General features: G+C 32.5%; 3 protein-coding genes across 4 annotated transcripts in view; 1 reads left to right on the top strand and 2 right to left on the bottom strand.

Moving 5' to 3' along the window:
* LOC105223744 (alkaline ceramidase) overlaps positions 1–16,862 on the bottom strand; it is a 30,645-nt gene extending 13,783 nt beyond the window's left edge. Inside the window, exon 1 of the mRNA XM_011201549.4 lies at positions 16,215–16,862. Within this exon, the coding sequence (XP_011199851.1) occupies positions 16,215–16,301 (87 nt within the window). The 5' untranslated portion in view covers positions 16,302–16,862. The remainder of the gene's footprint in view (positions 1–16,214) is intronic.
* Positions 16,863–17,209: 347 nt separating this feature from the next.
* Positions 17,210–19,436, top strand: LOC105223743 (inhibitor of growth protein 5). Of its 2 annotated transcripts, none has more exons than XM_011201546.4 (5): positions 17,210–17,368; positions 17,457–17,819; positions 17,880–18,079; positions 18,976–19,134; positions 19,203–19,436. In XM_011201546.4, exons 1-5 carry the CDS (start codon positions 17,332–17,334, stop codon positions 19,302–19,304), a joined length of 861 nt encoding a protein of 286 aa, XP_011199848.2. In that variant the 5' UTR covers positions 17,210–17,331; the 3' UTR covers positions 19,305–19,436. The 2 variants fall into 2 exon arrangements, with proteins under 2 accessions (XP_011199848.2, XP_011199849.2); XM_011201547.4 differs by having other exon boundaries at positions 17,880–18,040.
* Positions 19,437–19,913: 477 nt separating this feature from the next.
* LOC105223742 (stAR-related lipid transfer protein 7, mitochondrial) lies at positions 19,914–22,321 on the bottom strand. The gene has a single exon (XM_011201545.4). It carries the CDS (start codon positions 21,828–21,830, stop codon positions 20,592–20,594), a length of 1,239 nt encoding a protein of 412 aa, XP_011199847.1. The 5' UTR covers positions 21,831–22,321; the 3' UTR covers positions 19,914–20,591.
* Positions 22,322–22,357: the final 36 nt, after the last annotated feature.

The following is a 22,357-nucleotide window of genomic DNA, read 5'->3' on the forward strand; positions in this document are numbered from 1 at the left end:
TTATACTGCTTACATAGGCCAATAAAGAAACTTGCAGAGCGTGTTTTGCTTACGGTGTGTTTTTGTGAATGAATGGATAAAATTGGCGGAAACTTGACCCCAACATATAATACATCAGGGTTTTCGAACATCTGTCTGACTTTCCTCCACATGATTGGTGATTGTACGTGAGTTATGTGGCATGTTAATAGTATGTTTTACTGGCAAAAATAAATAAAATCCCCCCAAATCCCATATTTTCTTGAAGAAATTTCTAAGAATTTTATTCTTATTAATATACAATTCTCGTTTACACCCGAGCTTAGCCCTCCTTTCTTGTTTTTAATATTTATTCATTCGTTTGCATTAATGTTGTCGCCTTCAAAATACTTCTATTCGATGTTATGGACTTAAGCTGACTTCCTTTGTCGAAATACTTTTCAAACTCTATATTGTAAATCGGCGGCTATCTAAGATTTTCTTTTTTTTTTGTAAATAGGAAAATTTTACATGGAGCCATGCCTGGAGAATGCGGAGGCTGGGCATAGTTAAAGTATTGTTTTTGGCCAAAAACTCACGAATAAGAAGCTGATTTTATTGTACTTCAGGGGCATGTACATACATACATACTTGTATATCAACGTAATAAAAAATAAGTAAGGAAGGGCCAAGTTCGGGTATAAGTGAACGTATTATAATACATATATACTTTTGCAACTTGGGTCAAAACCGGGAAAAACCTTATTTTACCTCCAAATGTTGAGAAGAAATTCAACCTTCACTGTTCGGCGAAATCGTGAATGGATTATTGATATAATTTGTATGGAGCCTGCGGTAAGTTTCTAGTCGAATGTTCGAAAACTTTGCTAGGAGAATTATTGATCCGATTCAAACCATTTTTGACAAATTATTATCAGACTAGGATTTTCGAATTTCTAAATTACATTTCACAGATTGACCGATATTTGCGATAAAAAATTAGCATTAGGAACTGCATTAAATTTGATTTGATTAGGATAATTTTTGATCATAAAATGGCACACCTCAAAAGCACTATTCGGCAATGTTTTATTAGGATATATTGATTGCTTCTTGAATTGAAAGTATGAGTTGCAATTTAAAATTGTGTGGTTTTTGTCTGATTCGCACTGTGAGTTAGAATGCAAAGATAAAATTACCTAAAGATTTGATTGAAACCGATCAAACAGCTCCCGAGATATGGCTTTTTACCATAACGTAGGCAGTGCCATACTCTTATTTATTTATTTATAAATATTTCGCACCTTTAGTAGTTTGTAACAAAAACTTTATATGGGGAGTGGGTAGGACGGCCAAAAAGATTTGTCGCTCAGGACAAATATTATATAATTAATGTTTTAGGAGATATGTACATTCAACCCACTTTTTTTTCAATCACAGATGTATATAGATATACCCAAAACCCCATTCACAACAATTACTCGATATAAAATTGATATACATACATGTATGTATGTGCCTTTAAATATAAAATATCACCCTTTTCCCCAATACTGCCGTATTAATATGCAAATTAATGTACCTTTCACACCTGATAATTTCAAAATTACGTTAGGTAATTTTTTATTATTACTAACAGTTAAATTTGTACTAATTGTAACAAACGGATGCCCTAATATAAAGGGGGGTTTAACTAAAGGTGTGAATTGGAGAATGCGTTCAATTCATTTGCACATATTGTACGCAATTTAGTATGCACTATTATACGAATTAAATATGTATTTACGTAAATAGTCGTGTACTAAAGCATATGTGACTTATTTTTTGCCTGCCGTGTTTTGTTACTCTTTCCCAGGTAATTATAAAATATAAAAGCAATAATTTTAGCCTCCACCTTGACATTGCGAAAAATTTGAAATTTTATCAATCAATTGCGGAGTATCCACAAATAATACACATATGTATGTATGTATGTATTGGAAATATTTCAATTTTTATTGCTTATTAGAAGAGGTGTGCACAAAAATTTGAACATTGTTTGGCAGGCAGGTAGGCATCGACAGCTGAACTAACAATTTTTTCTGATAACTGATAAGTAAAAAAAACAATTGTAGCTCTCCATAAAATACGACAGGTGTTAAATTAGGATAGGTCAGATAAGGCATGTTTATTATGTTTTGACTTCATGTAAAATATAATTGATTAGCTAGGTACAGGGTGTACATGTTTGCATATTCATATGTACATATGTATATATAAAAGGGCAAACTAAGAGCCTAAAAATGCGATATGTAGTATTTTTTTTTAAGAAAACTACAAGTAACGGATGGATGGGCAGACAGGCAGTCACTCGGATTTCACCTTAATTATTTATATACATATATACCACTATACCTAACGTGATTAGTTTAAGATAGTATGTTGCAAGAGTATTAAAAAAATTTTTGGCCAACGCGTCCATGAAGCGTACTAAAATTTAAAAATGAAAAAAATTGTGCGAGTCGAGTTGCCCGGCTCACGTCGCCCGTGCGAATGAGCGATTCCGAATGGAAAATTTGCCGATCGACAAAAGAGTTCAAGTACAAATCCAATCTAATCGTACTTTTGTCACGACTATTAAATGAAATATTGTAGAACCCTATAACTAAGCCCTCCTTATTTGTGTGGGACAGAGAATTGAAATTAGAAGGGCCATCTGGAGAGCATGCCTTTGCAATCTAATAGGTCTCATGCACATAAGTACATGTACATATTTTACAAAGCTGTAGCTATATCAACTTAACGCGCTGAGAAATTTTGGCAGAGAACTGAACATATTTCGATCCTTATAAATGCAAGATTATAAAAAGCTCGGCTGTGCCTGAACTTAGAATTTCAATTCTTTAATTTTTACGAAAAAATTAAAACAAGAGGAAAATTTTTAGAAATAATTTAAACGTTTTTGGTACAAAAAATTATTACTTTTACTTGATTACATAGAAATTACATAATATGCCCAAAAGTCACTAATTACACTACTCAACAAATCTGAAGGAAAAATTTGCAACTGATGTGCTAAAAGGACCGATTATTTGAGATGCCCTGATTCGAATTTGAGTTCAAAAATTTTCCTTCACGTATAGCTATTTTTGTCATTTTAGTAAATAATGTTGATTTGAGCTCTACATCCCTTGACTAAAAAACAAAAAATCCAACGTGTTGTTTTAGCAAGCCAAAATTAGTAAGAAACAGCCTCTGATGGCCTATCACAGTCGCAAAATGATAGTAAACTAGTTTTTTTTTTTAAATAGGGGGAAGCATCGAAAGCCGGAGTGCGGAACTTTAATCCGCTAAACCTAACCTACTCCAAACTCTAGACTCTCTCACGGAACCACCTGATTAAGTATTACTTCGTGGGACTAGTGTTATTTATTAAAATGTGTTGTTTCTACTGATACAATGAATTATGTATAACGTATGTTCTTAGATTAGAATTCATTTCTACGCTGTATTAGTATGTGCAATCAATTTCAAAACGGATTTTGTTGATGAAATAAAATTAATTTACGCGAACTTCTTATCAGCCTCTAAACACAAGTGTAAATACTTATCAAACCCTTTGTGTTTTAAAGTAGAAGCTAGAGAATAATTGAAGAGTATATATAGTCATAAGTCAATGACCTTATTTTGGAAGTCTACTTTCATATGAACGATTCTATGTGAAGACGACATACAGTTGTGTTCATGAAAATAGAAGGACAGCAACTTACTATATATAAAGATCTTTACCGACAGATACTAACTTGCTAAGTCAACCAAAGTGATTATTTTATATTGGTAGCATAGATACTTAAAATTATAAAAACGAAAATATCCCGTTACTTTTGCTTCCGCTGTGTTTACTATCACGCATTTTTGCATTAGATATAAAACAAGCTGTTCAATAAAATATCGTAAAATATCGTATCGCTAGGGATCGATAAATTAAAAAATTATTAGATAGTTGCGATAAGTAAGTCTATTTAAGCAATTTAATAATTTTCTTATGAAAGCTTTTCAAATCCGAGTGCATTTTCCCTTTTAGTGCGTAGAAGGAAATATTGTTCCATTGAGAAGTGTGAACTAATAGTGAAGCTAATTGAAGACAGAACTTACAGGGAACCGAAACATCAGTGGGATGTAAAATGCAACAATAAAGCAGTTAATATTGGGGAAAAACGTAAAAAAATTAATATTAAAGGACAGAGAGATTATAGGTTATATAAAAAGCAAGCTCTAAGCATCCTCAAAAAGTATAAAAAATTATTACTATCCTTACAAATCATAGGACCCTATATGAAAACCATTTGAAGATAAAGGGACCCCAGAAGCTCTTTAGACGAAGAAACATGTGGCTGCAAGAATACATAATATATAGTATATCCCGTAAACTGATGAAAACAAAAATGCCTTTTTTAAGGAACATGGCCCAGAAAGTATGTCAGTCCATTACCAAACACATAATTTTATTCCAAGAATTTACAATCCCATTAAAGAAGACATACAGTCCCAAAACTTTTTAACACGATGATCTGAGCATTGTATGAACTACCCCAAACGATGTTATGTTACCACTTTCCAGTTGAAAAATTACTATAAAAAGCACGTTTGAACAGGATAACAACTAAAAACATATCACCAAAGTAGTTTTGGAGTGGTTTGCATCAGAAAAGCTCGTCGTATTATCCCGGTCTGTGCAGGCACTGGACCTGATTCCAGTCGAAAATTTATGAGAAGATGTTCAACAAGCTATAGCAGCAGCAAATACATCAAATAGAATATAACTTTGGCTAGTGGTCAAATACGTATCGCCTTAAATCTCTATGAAGCGTTGTAAGAATCTAATCGACTCCACGTAACGTCGGTGTATGGTTGTATAAAAAATAAAAACTGTACAACTAAATATTTGTCAATCGAAAACATTTAGTAGAAATTGTAATTGTTAACTGGATTTTTTCTTTCAACAAATTAGGCGCTACTATTATCACGAACATACTAATTTTTAAGGTGATTTTAAATAAATCTTGTTAAAAAAAATAAAACTGTATATACTTAGAAATAGCTAAAAATTTTTTTAAATATTATTAAATTCGTAGTTTTTCTTTTAACTTGATTTTTTTTTTTGCTTTGTAGTTTGAACCTACTCTTTTCATAAACACAGCTGTGCAATGCCTAATTTATATGCATTGAAAATGCAAATAGGTAGATTTGATATAATCGTGCCTTTATACCGAATGTAAACACGAACAAATGCGTGCACAGCAACTAAAAAAGAACTAAGGCCATTAGATTTAATTTTCGATTGTCTAAGCAATAATTACTCACTTTCGTTAATTAACAAGAAGTTTAAAAATCAGAAAACAGAATTCTATTATTATTATGCACTATACAGCTTTATTTATTCCAGTTTCAAATGTGCATCTCTTGCGAAACAAAAGTTTTAACATCTTGAATCGTACTGCTTTAGCTATTCAAGCAAATAGTAGAATCAATCACCTAGCAGATTTGTAATGAGCTTAAGGCGCTTTGTCGATAAGTGAAGGCCTAAATCTTCTTCAGTTGTTAATATCACAAAGTACTTGTGACTTTCATCTCAGCCTTAATCTAAACTAACATGACACCGTTAGTTTTATACCCTCGAAAAAAATCCATTTGATTACATAATGTAATGATATCTAAACTATTAATTACTTTGCTCCGTATTCGTACACATCAGTTAGTGAATGATTGTAAAATCCACCAGAGCGTAATTGTGTGCAAACGTCTACCTGGTAGAATCTGAAGGAGTTCCCTCGCAATGATATGCAGACAATCAAGAACGTCAGATGAAATTGAGGCAGGTATACTAAACCACGTACCAAACTGTCAACATTTTTCAGGCTAAGGTCGATGCCATAACAGATATACAGAGATTATTCTAGAGAAAAGCTAACACAGGGAACAAATTGTTATTCTCAGTAATAGTAAAGCGGCACTTCACATAATCTCCTCTATTGAAGTCAAATGAACAATGGTACTCGGGTACATAAAAATGCTTAACAGGGTTGTCACTGAAAACAAAATCCTAGAAGCATGGATGTAATGTAATACCCGATTTCTTGGTGAAAAAGCTACGGCAACTAGTCTAATAGTCTCGGAACCATTTTTCGCTGTGGGCCCATACACTTTACGAGAGGAGTTGCGAAAAGAGAAAATTACACTAGTTCGGCCTTAAAGGCGAAGTTTTTCTGGGAGAGTTCGATGCAAAACACTTCAAGAACTAATCACTTTTTCCAGAAACAAGTTAAGTTTACTCGTACATTGGTTGAGTAATAAACAATTCAATGTATAAACACATGTAGATATGTATGTTACAGGCTTATCGCACCAGGCTGTAATTCTGATCACACTTGTTAATATAAAATGTAGCACTTTATACATCCATTCATGTGAGTGCATGCTAATTTGTGCAATATGATAATTATAGTCTTTTGAGTTAATTCATATACACATTGCGCTTAATAAATAAATATGAGATTCATCGAAGCATCGGGATCCCGATATTTAAAAGTACTGATATTATCAATAACTTGCTTAATCAGCTATTTCGGTGACCAAAGTAGAATTTTTAAGGGTTGAAGACAATTTAAAAATAAAAGCAATTATCTTTACTAAAAGATTTATAACTTCTGTATTCACTCCTTCTACACATAACCTCAAAATGTATAAAAAAGTTCTTAAATTTAGTGTAAACACAATAATATCGATATAAAATTCCGAAGTTAAAATATTAGCTTTTTTGTATCAATTTCGTGGTCTTTATGGTCGTTTTCTCTATTTTCTGATGGTTGTAGTGAAGAGAAAAGAGACAGTCTACCTCGCAATGTTGCGATGGACCGCAACACGAGCGGGTTGGGATAGATACCGTGATTTGAAGAGGGAAGCGAGACGCATATGCAGACAAAAAAGAAAGAGACCGAAATCCATGAGTATGAAGAGCACGGGAAGCTGGTCGACAAGGACTGGAGACACTATTGTAGGACCCAAAGTAGTGATCTAGAGGATGATGTTCAGAGCATACTGAAGTTATAGAGGGAACACTACTACAGCCCCAATCGAACGCGATTGTATAATATGTACATATATATAACTATATTTGTTATACCATCCGAAAGTTACTTTTGTATTGAGTATACAAATCCTAAGTCAATAAAAACAACGCAGTTTATTTTTTTATTAGTAATAATTTTTGAAGTGCTTGCGATAAGACTTGACATATAAACCATTATCCGCTTGAGCTATTGTATGTTCTTATTCCCAATTCGTTTGATTTGAAAGCATTGTAACATACCATACACCGCTGCAAACAATCATATACATACATATGTATATGTGTCTATGCATATTAGAGTGAGTAAAATAAACGAATATTTTTTTTCGCTTGGTACTCTGAAAAAAATAGTTCTTTGAAGTTTCTAAGAGGGCTCTCCAAGTATTGTAACGGGAAGACCCGTCTTACATTTTTTATTTTTTTTTACTATTTTACTTTGAGAGACTTTCTTAAAGGTGGCTATCAATCATTGTTTTCAGAAAATCAAGCGAAAATAACATTCGTTTTCTACCCACCCCTAATGTACCACATATATGATATATTGTGATCGATTGTCGTAATAGCGATTCGTTTGTCTTCTAGTTATGAACTTTTATTACTTCTCCATGGCTTATTTACTACTTACTTATCATATTCAAATCTAATAATTTTGTATACGCACTTGTGTAACCACATAAATAAGTAGTCATAAAAGAGTGTTACAATTATAAAATTTTTATAAGAAGTATTTATTGCGAAAAAGATTATTGATTGGTAGCTTATTCATAATGGTGTTATTACAAAATGAGAATAACTCTTTTCGTACCTATATATTATATATTTATATGTGTATACATATATCGTAAGAAAACTATAAATTGCTGGGTCAATCTTCCTTCTTCTATAAGAGTGTACAGCTGCTGGCGTAAGCCGATAATATTAATATTATTGGCCTCAACAACTGCGCAGTTAGTTTTGGGTAAGGAAGCGAAGCAAATGGGTCGTGTAATGAACGAGGGCAAGACGAAATATCTCCTGTCATCAAACAAAACAGTCGTCGCACTCGCGGGTCACTGTTGGAAGTCATAAATTCGAAGTCGTAGAAAATTTCGTATATCTTGGAATCAGTATTAAGAACAACAACAATGTCAACCGCGAAATCCAACGCAGAATAACTCTTGCCAACAGGTGTTACTTCGAATTGAGTAGTCAATTGACAAGTAAAGTCCTCTCTCGACGAACAAAAACAAAACTTTATAAGTCACTCAATATTCCTGTCCTGTTATATGGTGCAGAGGCACGGACGATGACAACACCCGATGAAACGATGAGCTGTGTGAGATATAAGACGACTTTAACGTAGTTCAACAAAGAATGCGATGTAGGCATCATACCTTTATTTTCACAACTACTGGGTTTTTTTCGTGACCTCAAATTAATATTTGTTTCATCAGAAGAAAATATTATTTTACAGATTTTCCCCAGAGGGCGTTTGCAAATGAATGCCTTGCTTAAATTCCTTTTCTAATTTACTCATTTTAATGATTGTTTTGTGATCGTCCACAGTTGTCTCTTATAAAATTCGTGCTTTCATTACGGGGTCATCATTCCACGTGACGGTTTCAAAAAATTTATTTTTTTTTTTCATAGAATGTGAATATGGCAAAGTTTCAGGAGTGAGAGAGTAAGGTCTTTAGAGCTCGTGGCCTATAACCTAAATTTTCAAATTTTTCTCGAAACTATATTTTTTTAAATTGACGTCTATGATCTCTCAAAAACGTTTTCATTGCTTTCGATTGCTTTCAAATTTTAATGGTACATTCATCACATATATATGGGACTATGTCCTGAACTAAGATTTTTGAAAAATATTGAATCAGAAAAAATTAATCAAATAATACCTTATTTTTCATGGGTATCATTAAAACTTATAATCTCGTATTCAACAAAATATTTTTACTTAAAAACTTCATAAATGTACATATCTCAAGGCTTAATTAATATATAGTAAAAATTTGGAATCTCTGTTTTTCCATTTCACTGTAAAAGATTCCGAAAAAGTGAGCGTCATACGGGATGACTCCCTTAAGCTCAAGAATTATATTATATTAGGCTTATATTGGTCGCAGTTGTAACATGGTTATTTTATGATTTCATAAACGATTTTTCAAGAACAAGCTTTAACTTCTAACATTTTTAATTGATTTCTTTCCAATATCTTATTTCACTCCTCAATTTTTCATTTATATTTGCAATAACTGTCTTTGAATGAAAACATTGTTATAATATAATTTTGCTCAGACTTCAAGCATACTCTACACTTCATCAGTCACATGTATCTACAATTTTTTTAAATATACGTAAAGAAATATTATAACACACACAAGGACCCATATCCTTGGTATATACAATATATTCTAAATTCGTGATAGTAAATAAATATTTGGAATACCTATTTAATGTCGTAAACTTTCGGCATTTATTGAAAAATCGCAAAATAACAATATCCAAAAAAGCTCAGTATTTTTACATGCAATTTATTTTGACATACAATTTCAAATATGCGAGACTATTTTAAGTGGCATTTATTCAATTTGTCGCAAAACACAATCAGCTGTTTACTATTTTCTCACGTTTTGGTTAAATATATAATATTTTATTATTTGATTATTTTAAAATGAATTGTTTAAATATTTATGAAAAAAAACGATCACTGATAAATGAACAGGTGACTTATTGTCAGCGCTCAGTTAAGGGGTTATATACAGATAGAATTTTCAAAAACTCTATTTCTGTATTAATGTACGTATATTTAAAAAAAAAATACACATAAAATTTCTTATCGTTCCGTTGGATATTTTCGAAGTTACACGCAATTCGAAAAGGCGTTTCAGAGTGCTTGGAAGTGCATTCCCAACCCTAAACGCTTTTTTCTCTAAATGATGTTTTCAAAGTCGTTGACCAACATTACTCGAAAACAGCTAAACCGATTGGTCTCAAATTTTAACACGACCTTCTTAAACATATTTTTTAGTAGTTAATTAAAGATTTTTTTTCACCGCTAAATATTCGTTTATAAACAATTTAATGTCGAAATTTTGGTCAAAAATTGTTCTTTCTTTTTAAGAAACTGTCATTTTTTTAATTTATTTTGCTTATTTCTTTGATTAAGTACTAGATTTAGTATTACTTTAACGAAATCTGTTTGGTTTTTTTTTTATTTCAGAGGATCCAGTTCTGAGATATAGTAATCACCGCAAAACGTATTTTTTGAGGAAGAGCTCCCGGAGATCAGCTGTAATTCCTTTCCAAATAAATATTTTTACTAATACTAAATCTTTAAATACTGTTAAAAGGTACCATAATATGTGCACAGATTTTTGGATCAATAAGTTTAAAAGTTTTCTCAGAAAAAATTCTGGAAAATTCGCTTTTTTCGACCATTTAATCCATGTTGCCTTGCCACTATTATATACAAGGTGCGTTCCAAAGTAAACAGGACTTAAAAAACAGAACAAATGGGTTTTTCGGCAAAATCAATTTATTTTATTCAAAATTGTCTCCTTCAGCTTCAATACAGTTTTTGAACGGTCCAAAAGCATGTCGAACGAATGTTTTAGCTTGTTGGCCTCTACGTCTGGATAACGCTTTCCATTCATGGGCAAATGCATTTTTCCGAAAAGGGAGAAGACGCACGGTGCCATATCAAGTGAATAAGGGGAGTGGTTAATGGTTTAAATATGATTTTTGGTCAAATAATCGTCCTTCGAATGTTAGATTTTGAGCAATTTTTGGTCGGAATTTTTTCGGCTGATTTTTGATGAATTCACGCACAGTTTCGATGGTATTTCCGCTGATCACAGATTTTGATTGGCCCACATTTTCATCGTCATTTATGTCCTCACGACCACTTTGAAAACGTTGAAACCACTCGTACATTTTACCATTTATTCGAACAATTGGCACGATGCCATGCCATGAAAACACGCCTCAGACCATGATACTTCCACCGCCGCACATAGGGATTTCCGTGGCTGAAATTCAAAAATGGCATGTTGTCTGATTTGAATGAAAATTTCACGCGCCGTTTGTATACAAAATCACCGGTTTCTTTTCGGTCAACCCAATAGCACACTTTTAAGTTCGTAGTTTTTTTTTTTGAATTTTGTGTGAGGTCCTCGCATATTTTTAATTTAATTCTGCGAATATATAATTATTTCAACAATATTTCGTTAAAATGAGAAGGAAAAATACATTCCACGCCGGAAGAGGGAGTCCTTACATCCAATATGAGCAAAAAAGGAAAAGATTCTGCCAAATTGCCAAAATAATACATTGCTCTCCAAAATCAATAAAAAGATACCAAGAAAACCAGGACCACGTAAAACCGATATTAGTGTCGACAAATACATAGTACGGAAGAGCAAAGAGGATCCTTTTAAGTCAACCAGAGAAACTATGATCGAAATTAATGACGAATATGGCGTGGACGTGTACAGAAAGCTTGTAGGAAGACGACTCAACTTATCTCAACTTTTTGGACAAATTACCAGCAAGAAACCACTCCTGTCAAAACGCCACATCAAAATTCGACTGGCATTTGGAAAGGCCCATAGAGACAAACCAACACAATTTTGAAAGAACGTGTTTTTGAGCGACAAAACCAAGATGAACAGGAAGGTTCCAGTTGGAAAATCATTTTTACGTCGTCCACAAGGTCAATCCCTTAAGCCTAGGTATACCAAAAAAACCATTAAGCGCGGCGCGCCGCGGCGTTGACAATTTTTTGAACGGCTTATGACTCTGTTATTGCATTTTCAAATATCAGCTGGCACTTTTACCTTGCCTTAGAAAAAAAGCGCGCGTAATTTTATTTATATTTGTTTGTTTGGCGGCAATTTTAATATGGAGCGCACAAAGGAGCATTTTCGTCATATTTTACTTTATTATTTCCGTAAAGGAAAAAATGCAGCTCAGGTTGCTAAAAAGTTACGTGATGTGTATGGTCACAAAGCCTTAAAAGAAACACAGTGTCAAAGTTGGTTTGTCAAATTCCGTTCAGGTCGGCCAAGTGCAGTTGATGATGACGTCATCAAGGCTTTAATCGAATCGGATCGTCATGTAACTGAGCGTGAGATTGGAGAGAAGTTAAATATACCACAATCAACCATACATGATCATATACGACGTCTTGGGATGGTAAAAAAAACTAAAACTCAAAAACATTTTGAAAAAATCACCGGTTTCTTTTCGATCAACCTAATATTTATGTGCCCACCTCAAAACAACACTATACGCAAAAAAATTGTCGCGTACAAAATTTGATAGAAAATAAGCAGTATTTTTGTGCAGGGAAATGAGCCTCATAACAGTGACAAGTAGATACATACCAAATTTTTATTGTTCAGCTACTTTAGGTTTAAAAAAATTAGAATTAATATGGGATTTAGATGTGTGCTATTTATATGTCAATGGCTGTAGATGGTGCGTTAGAATGATGCTAGATTCCTGTGTACTTTGGAACGCACCTTGTATAGTATACATGTGTACCCATACCCTTATTATCACATTTTAGTTCATTGCTCGTATACATGCCTTGCCTCGATTAATAAGTTTACGTATGGACTTGGAATGATTTATGAGCTTGGTGTTCTAATAACCGACTAGTATTAAGATAACAAATTTATAACTAAAAGTTCACTGATTATAAAAGGATTTACGAACAATTTTTCACAATCCCGAAATGTAGTAACGTGTATGACTATCATTGCATAAATTCACAGGTATTTACATATTTCCTGTTTACACCCAATCTAATAAAATATTTTGTTAAACTCCAGAGCTCCATATAAAAGAAGAATATATCGCTTCTTGAACTTTCGGACGTTAAGACAAGCATTAGTGGTGTTCATAACGAATTCCAGATATTTACTGCATTTATTTTTAAATCCTCCTAAAGTGAATGCCCTGTACTTACGTTGAAAATTGAAACAGCCAATATAAGCACTATATCATCCATATTATATATCCTGGGATTGGCAGGCACCTTGTCCCTTTTAACCGGTGTGAGCACTTTTCAGATGGGTTTGCTAGGGCCAAGAGCTGTCACCTCCTAATCCAGGGTGTTATGCGACTCTAGTATCTTTGGATGACTTGCAGCCAGGAGAAAAATTCGGCTGTATTTTAACGGAGCCTTCCCAACACCGGTCCGCCTTTCGAAGTAACGATGGCCTTACCGCTTCAATGGGCTCTGGGTGAGCTGACATTGCGTTCCCCATGACATAGAGCAGACTCGGAAGCTCACCATATTGAGCCAAGGGAAGAAACAGTTAGAAACAGTATGAGCGCATCTAAACAAAAACTTAGAAGGAAGAGCGTGTCGGCGGCAGAGCACGGCAAGAAAAGACGAAAATATTAATGAAGCTATAAAAATAGTAGTGGCTAATCGTCGAATGATCATTAAAGAAATTACTGAGTAACTAACGGCTCGTGCCGTTCGATTTTAAACAATGATTTTGGTGTGAGTCGGGTCGCCGCGAAGTTTGTTCCAAAATTGCTGACTTTTGACCAAAAACCGTGTCGCGTCCCCAAAACTGAACTCAAAGAAGGACACTACGCTACGATTGGGGAGATAAAAACTTCATCGAAGAAGGAGATAAGTAAGTTCACAAAAATTACTTTTCAAGTGCTTTGAAGATTGGAAAAAGCGCTAACAAAAGTGTAATACATCAGTGTTAAATAAAAAAGTTTCGATCTGAATAATATTGGTAAGTCTTTTCGTATTTTGTCAATAGATGTCGTTACGTGTATATCTCCAGTGTTACCATATATCATATAGTGTTGGAAAGGTGAGATTTTAAGCTTTATTTAACCAATAACAAATAAAATTCGGGGAAGTTGAAAAAAGTTACCGCTGTTCAAAAATGAGTGAAAATAATGAAGAAATTCGTTACATTTTGAAATTTTTGTGTAAAAAAGGGAAGAATGCCACGCAAGTCACCAATGAAATTTGTGAAGTTTACGGAGACGATGCTGTGTCAGTTCAACAGTGGTTCGCTCCCTTCCGTTCTGGAAATTTTGAAATTTCGATTTACACTGATGGAATAATGTCTCCAGCGGGAAAATGGCAAGAAGTGGTCGACCAAAATGCTACGTATTTGTTTATTTATTTATTAGTATAAATAAAATAAAAAAAGTTGAAGTTTTATTAGAAATGCGAAAAGACTTTTTCGACTACCCAATATGTTCGAAACATGTAGTGCAGTCTCTTGAACAATACATATTTTGAAATACATAGTTTGAAATAAGTAGTTACAACTTTTGTTTATTTTACTATATACTAAGAGTTGCAAATTTATAGTACGTATGTATGTTTTTACAAATGTACATATTTTAACACGCAGAATAACCATGAACATTATTTTGTTTAAAGTTCAAAGACATACACACGTACATATGTACATATATAAAATGTAGAACCTATTAACTGTATACTTTACACTCCGTAGTTTTTTTTTTTTGTTCTGAATAATGTATTTATCATGTCATAAATTTAATTGCGTATGTTTAAGTTGTATCTATTTGAAACACTTTTCTTTGTTGCGTATATGATTTATTTAGCAACTTCAGGTAAATAAGTTCAGCGCCCTAGCATTTTATCTTGTATATATGTATGTACATATGTACATATGTATGTAGACTAATATACACAGGTGGCAGAAAGAATATGGACAAACCCATAGACTTATTTCAAAGCCTAAAAAAACTTTTTATGAACATAGGTTTGAACCACTCGTCGCTGTGCAACGATGCTTGATAACAGTACTGCTTGTTTATTTCGTTTTCCGTCTATTATTTCTAGAATTTCGGCGTAAACAGTATTTTGCTCAAGTTGATAGCGTTTTGAGCTCATTGTAAATTCGTTTAAAAAGTTAAATTTCGAATCAAAACATGAATACATTTATGACAAATAAATAAATTGATCGGAAGGAAAATATAACATGGACCGCGAAATTCAGGAAACCATAGTGAAAGTATATAAGGGAAAAGTTTGTTGTTTTGATATTTACTCCTTAAAAAATTTTACGGTGATTGTCTCTATTATTTATGCCAGCTGAAAATGCTGTCAACTTAAACAAAATAGCTTTTACGCCGATATTCTAGAAATAATGCTTTTATGCTTTAAAATACTATAAGTCAATGAGTTTGTCCCTATTTTATCTACCATCAGTGTATGTATATACATATGTATGTACATATATGTATATTTATATAAAAGGGAAAGATTGATAACAACGAATAGATAAACAACAATGTGTTCAACAATTTCTGGTTTCTGAAAATAATAAATTGCTGGAGAGATTAGGAAAACTGAATGAAAAAACAGGCAGGTGAGGGCTAAGGTCGAGAGATCCTAAACATTACATTGTACAATTAAAAAACTGTAAACTATTTCGATACACCCATAAAAGATTATTATCTAGCATATAATAAATGTAGTTCAATATTTATTAATAGGTGAATCATTTTATAGTAATGTAGTAATCTCGCTTAGTTTAATTATCTATCATATGTATAAAAAACAAATTCGTAAATGTCAAGCCCCTTGTAATAAATTATTTCTGATCTCTTAGCTACTGAGTACACATACGTACATACATATTTATGTATGTATATACCAAAAAGTTATAGGAAATACATTATTCTCAAGATAATCGGCTCTCACTAAACGTAACGAATCCGTATTATCACCCGGCTAAGTTCTGTTAAGACGACATCATTATTCAAAAACATTTAGAGAATATTTTCTGTCATTGTAACAACAATACAACTACTTCACATTACATACACATTTTTTGTCTGCGCATTAATTAGAATTTTACTGAAAAACTAAATAACATTAGTTGTTTAACATAAAATAAGGTATGCAATTATTTATTTTTTGTTCATTATAAATATCAAACATATATTTGTACTATTACATTAAAAAAATACTTTGAAGTTTACCTAGATTTGGTAATTTACAGTTCAAATAGCAGATAAGTATTATATTATTAAACGGAAATAGTTGAAAGTCACATTTCCGATTCCGTTTCCGATGTAGAGATATTATCACTTGCATACATGCATGCGAACACTATTACTTAATAACTTATGTAAACAGACGTACCGTATTCACGAATTCTGCTATATTTGAAGATATCAGATAATTTCCCTCACACCAATCCACCGGAGAGCTGCCATGTTCCCAGGCCATAATGTAAATATCGAGGAAAGAACTTTGCGAAGCCAATTTGGCGGTATATTTAAATACAAAATATTAATTATATAGTATTTTATTTAAAGAATTGTTTACACTTTTAAACCAGTATTTACTTAATTTTTCTTTTACGTGATTTATTAGTAAGCTATTCTGTTAAACTATGTATTTATTGCACCGAAAGCTATTAATGTAAACATTTATTACGTTATGGAGAACTAGCTTAGTTCCCAAAAGCGTTCTTATTTGATCAGATGTGATACAAATGAAGTCAAATCGATTGCATTTAGTTTTTTTTTTATCACTGGTTTTTATTATATAATGGTTTATACGTTTTTTGAATAAACTAATTTTTAATTACACTTTGACCATTTCTATAGCGCAAGATATGAGAAGACATGAACTTATTATTTTCCTATTCCTGGGTGGTTTTATGCGACTGCTTGTGTCGAGCGCTACAAAAGTATTTTTACTAATTATATGCACATCGATGAAGACAAAAACAGAAATGCAAACTAAACACTGATAAACACCTTAACACAATACAAACGAATTTATTGAACTGTTCTCAAAACAAAATTCACTGTCAATTTCTGTTTTTGACGTTTTCATTACATGATGGGGCTCATTGTTGCCAACCCTAATTTCGGTGTTTTTTTTAAACATAGTAAATATAATAATTTTCAGTGAAAAAAAAAATATTTTTACTTTCAGCGAAAAGCCTCTCTTTTATTAATATACGATGAATGTAGTTTATCTCTACCTTATTGTGAGCACGATGTACTTTCCTTCTATTTAAATCCTAAAGAATTTAAGATTTGTTGTGAATGAGAAAATATAGACTTCTTCTTTTTCACTTCTATGTTCCTTCTCATATTGTACAGAGAACGTATAACAGAGAACGTATATATTATACGTTCTCTGACTTGTCAAAACTAGATTTTCCAAACTACCAAAGAAGTGACAACTTTATTTATTTTCGCTATCTAGCATCGTTTTTATACAAATTTGTAATTTACATATAAAAATGTCCTCGGCAATTTATTTAGAAAATTACCTTGATGGTATGTGAAGTGTATAAGCATCTAAAATTATAGGTGATTTTATTTAAGCTTCAATCAGTTATGACCAAACTTTATGTTTTATACCTAGGATTAGAGTCATTGCCTACAGAGTTGGAACGAAACTTCAAACTTATGCGCAAATTAGACGATCGAGCACAGACTGCAATGAAAAGCATCGATTCGAGAGCGAAAGAGTTCATGCATAAGCTTGCAGCAAATGGAGGCTGTTCTATGGCAGATGAAGAACGCAAAGAGCGTCTAATGGACATACAAGCTCTATTTGGTAAGGCAAAAGAATACAGTGATGACAAAGTACAATTAGCCATACAAACATATGAGTTGGTGGATAAACAAATTAGGCGTCTCGACAACGATTTGGCTAGATTTGAGGGGGAAATACAGGAAAAAGCATCATCGACACGCAGCAAATCGGAAGAAGCAGTAGTAAAAAGTAAGGAAGTATATACATATGTAAAAAAAAGGAATTTTACTATTTTTACCCAAATATTAGAGGGGCGAAAGAAAACAAAGGACGCGAAAACGCCTGGAAAGCGTAAACGTACCGGCTCATCTGATGAGGAAACTCGTGCAAATAACACAAATGTTTCAACAAGTGGTAGTGGCGGCGGAGGTAGTGGTGGCGGACAAGGTAGCAAAAAGAAAAGGGCGAAGGTAAATCAAGAAAAAGAAACTCGCAAGGGGGGTCAAAAGGTAATCATCAAAATCATTTTCATATTCTCATAAAATTGTAGTAACCAGTGATTAGAAGTTAAATTTGCTTCGCATATGTACGTTAAAGTAGTATCGTTAATTCTTGCTTAAATTTTTCCAATGTTTCTATGTTTATTAAACGTTGTTAATTTATTTCTAAATAACATTATATAGACGATCTTCAGTAGTTTACTGAATGCTTGGTATTTTAGCCTTTTATTTAAGGGGTTAGGTGTAATCAGACACATGAAAAAACTACAAATTTTGAATAATTTTTTTGTCAGTAAACTATCCCTTTTTATAAATGGAAAAACATAGCATCAATAAAACCGGTTTTGACAGTTACTTGTAAAAAATAATGATTTTAAAAGTATTGGCTGTTTGTGCTGCTACAGTTCGAACAGAAGCGCAGTTATAGTTTTCCATGTTTTTCAAAAACCATAGAAATTTCACTGAAATCTGCAAAGAAATAATACCCCTAATCCCTTAAAGTAATATAAGCTTATATAAACCTTAAATACATAATATCCACATAATTATGTATATATAAGTAGCATTCTTTTTTGTAGCGAATTTATCATATATTTGGCATATAAATATCCGCCTGACCGAGTATGATGTATGTATCAATAATTTATTTGTATTGATGTTTTCTTGTTTAAATTGAATAATTGAGCATAAAAGCATTAATTTTAATCATCTTTCATACATGCTTTCCATATACATATGTATATAAAATACCTTTGTATACATACATATATGATATATTCATCTTATGCCTTATTACTTTACATTGACAAACTGCATACTTCCATTTTTGTAAAAAAAAAAAACAAATATAAATCTTGATTTTATGTAGAATACTTCTAACTTTTACTAACTTTTAACTTTCAAAGAAAAATGCCGATATTGAAGACTCTGAGAAAGAGTCATGCTTGACGGCTGCAACACACCCAAGCGATGTCTTGGATATGCCAGTTGATCCTAATGAACCCACTTATTGTTTGTGTCACCAAGTATCCTATGGCGAAATGATTGGTTGTGACAATCCGGATGTAAGTGTTAACATATCCAAATAATTTCCTACCTTTCTTTTCATTTATACATATTTTTGGTATTCTAGTGTCCAATTGAATGGTTCCACTTTGCCTGCGTAGGTCTTACAACTAAACCCAAAGGAAAATGGTTTTGTCCGAAGTGTACACAAGACAGAAAAAAGAAATGAGATATTGAATCCATAAATTTTTCATACATAAGTATTGTATTAATTAAGTAGGTTTGTATTTAGGGTTATGGAACTTTTGTATCATTAACGTTAGAAAAAAAAACATAAATAATTTACGTTGCATTTAAGAAACCGAAGTTTTTTTTTAATTTGTACATAGAATTTATAACAATTTGAAATGTACATACATATGTATGTGAATGAAATAAAGTTAAGCATCAAAATTAATCTGCTGTAGAACCTCGGAATGTACCTAAAAAATCACTTTTTTGCAGAGCGGGCAATTTTGTATTAGAATATTACTTTCTTGTTGTAGATTTACTTATTTAAGACAAAATATCAAAAAATCCCAAATTATGCAATACAAGTATATCTCATGTACGAGAAAATAAATTTGATTTAGACACGTTTTGAATTGAAAATAAAGAGCTTGTTTACTTTGCATCTCAATTTTTAGGGGAAAAACTGAAATTTCAGGGGCGTTTGCAAAAAAAACACAAGCATTTTGGGAATTAACTGACACCAGAATGTACATATACATATATAAAGCAAGCATAATATATTAAATAAGTCAAAGCATCTAATTGTAATGAAGTAAAAGACCGTTCATTTATAGGTAAATGCATTTTGTCTGTTTATTGTAACTTTGTATTAGAGGTGTTCCTTGTTTTATAAATTTGTAATAACACATGCATTTACATATGTATATACATACATTGTAATTATTTTTAAAAATAATAATAATTTTTACTAAATTTAACCGATTTATCTACGACTTATCTTCCAATGTTTATTAGAACGTATTTTCTGAATTGAATGGCTAGGTTTATATGTATCTACGGAAAATTAGATGTTCAGCCTTTTGTCTGAATGAATTTCAAATACATACACATACATATGTAGCCCGCTATGCGTATTTGTAAATCGTTCCTCAGATTAACAAACATTCGTCTTAAACGAAATAGAATTTCTAAATTACCAAAATGCTTTTGTTGCACGAATATTTTGCATTTTTAATTTAAAATTTTAAATATACTTTTACATTATTATAGTTTGAATATGAATCACGGTAAATCCATTGCTTTACCAAACTTCCCTTAATAAATAGTGAAACTTTTCAATCGATTCCAGTTAATCTAGTTTCTTGCACTGGGGGCTTCCGTAACAATTGTTATGTATGTAAATCGATTCGATTTCAACAGCATTATCACTTCTCGTTTCAAAAAATAAACATTATTTTTCTTTTTTCTTAACAAAAAGCACTATTGTATGTATGTAGGTATAACCTTACTTTTCCTTCCCTGGTTCACGGGGGCGTAATATTTTCTTAAACCAGCTCGTCCTGGATTCGTTCGCCAAGTATTCACTACTTTGTAAATGAAAGTTTGATATACTAAAAATGTGTTGCATTTCGAGTGACCGTTTGTATGAGTACTGCTTCGTTGCAAGATACATTTTTCGTAAAAATTCAGGCATTTGTTTTTGAGTTACCCATGATTTAATATTTTGTGGAATTGGTAAACCTGGATCATCGAAATATGTAAGTATGTAATGCACACCGGGTTCACTGAATGTTTCATATGGTTTTATAACCATCAAACTCCAATAATCGTTAACTCTAACTTTGTTCGAATAGAGCGGATATTTCGGATGTTCCGTACCACGACTACAAACCATCATAACATTAAGCTTTTCGTCTTTAACAAAACGACGACAATAGACGTAATCGCGATTGGAAAAAAGTTTCGGCCACTGCATTTCCCAATAGATGAGATGTGAATTGGTATTAGGCCGCGGATCTTCTTCTATCATTTTCAATTGTATAGCAGTTTCATCCCACAGTCGACGATATTCTAAGTCAGTCTGTACATGTAGAAGATCTTCGGCGGAAACATCATCAAAGCGAGCGTACACTTTATAGGAGTACATAGTCGATCTTTCTTCGCGCCTCCAAACAGAGAATTCATCCTTGCTAAAATATGGTTCCCATAACTGTTCACTAACAGTTTCTATTAGTTTATTTCCTATAGGTACAGAGTCTCTTTTTAAATTTAGCGGTCCTCGACAGTTACGCATACTTTCTTGTCCATCCTTAGATGATTTACACTTTTTATTTCCTACTGAGCAATAACAGTATTTCATGCGCTTATCCTGGCATAGGGGACATAATTCATTATTTGGCAACTGATTTAAAAATTCAAGATCTCTCCGACAAAGGTCAAAATTTTTTAGGCTCAAGCGCTCTTTGTCCCAATTGAAACCTGCCGCTTCAATTGCTGTACTGATATTTAAGCCAACAGCTCCTACAGCACTCAACATAATACCTCTTAAAGGCGGTTCAAATTGCTTGTGATAAGATCGAAGCAGTCGTTGTAGACCATTTGAACCGTAAACGCGGTGGTAGAAGGTAAAAAGCTGTTGGATTCGACGTGAACGTTGCGCCACAATTGATTCGCATTGATATGACCATGAACGTAATGTCGCATTTGATCGATGCTTAATATTTATTAAAATACGACTAAACATTTTTTAATTTATTTTTAGCGATTTAAATTTTGTTGTTGCTCTTACTTTTCTTGCCGACATGTGACTAACTTTGTTATTCTTTTACCTTTCGTTGTTTTGGTTCAGAAGAGCTCCATGAACTTAGTTCTTAGTACCGGCAACGTTATTTCTTTCAGAGTCTACTCCGGTCGCTTGCATAACAATGCAACAACAATTTTAATGGATTTGTTTCAAATTTTGTACGAGTTTACTCCACCAGTTTATGTATGACAATGGCTTTAATGCCATGCCACTTTTGACGTAAATAATTTCCAATCAAACTTGTTGCTTCGTACATATATAGAAATAAAGCACCCACACTTTTCTCGATAGTCTTATACAATAAATACCAAGTGTCGTCTATATATATAAATTTAGCAGTAATTAACTTTGTATGTGGTAAGTTTTTGAGAAAACAACATATAGCATTGCACAAGTTATAAAAAGTAATGTGGAGAAATGCATGATAAAATAATAAGCACGTGTAGAGTATATGTAGAGTTCGATCA

The sequence above is a fragment of the Bactrocera dorsalis genome, chromosome 1 (assembly GCF_023373825.1).
Source record: "Bactrocera dorsalis isolate Fly_Bdor chromosome 1, ASM2337382v1, whole genome shotgun sequence".
Lineage (NCBI taxonomy): Eukaryota > Metazoa > Arthropoda > Insecta > Diptera > Tephritidae > Bactrocera > Bactrocera dorsalis.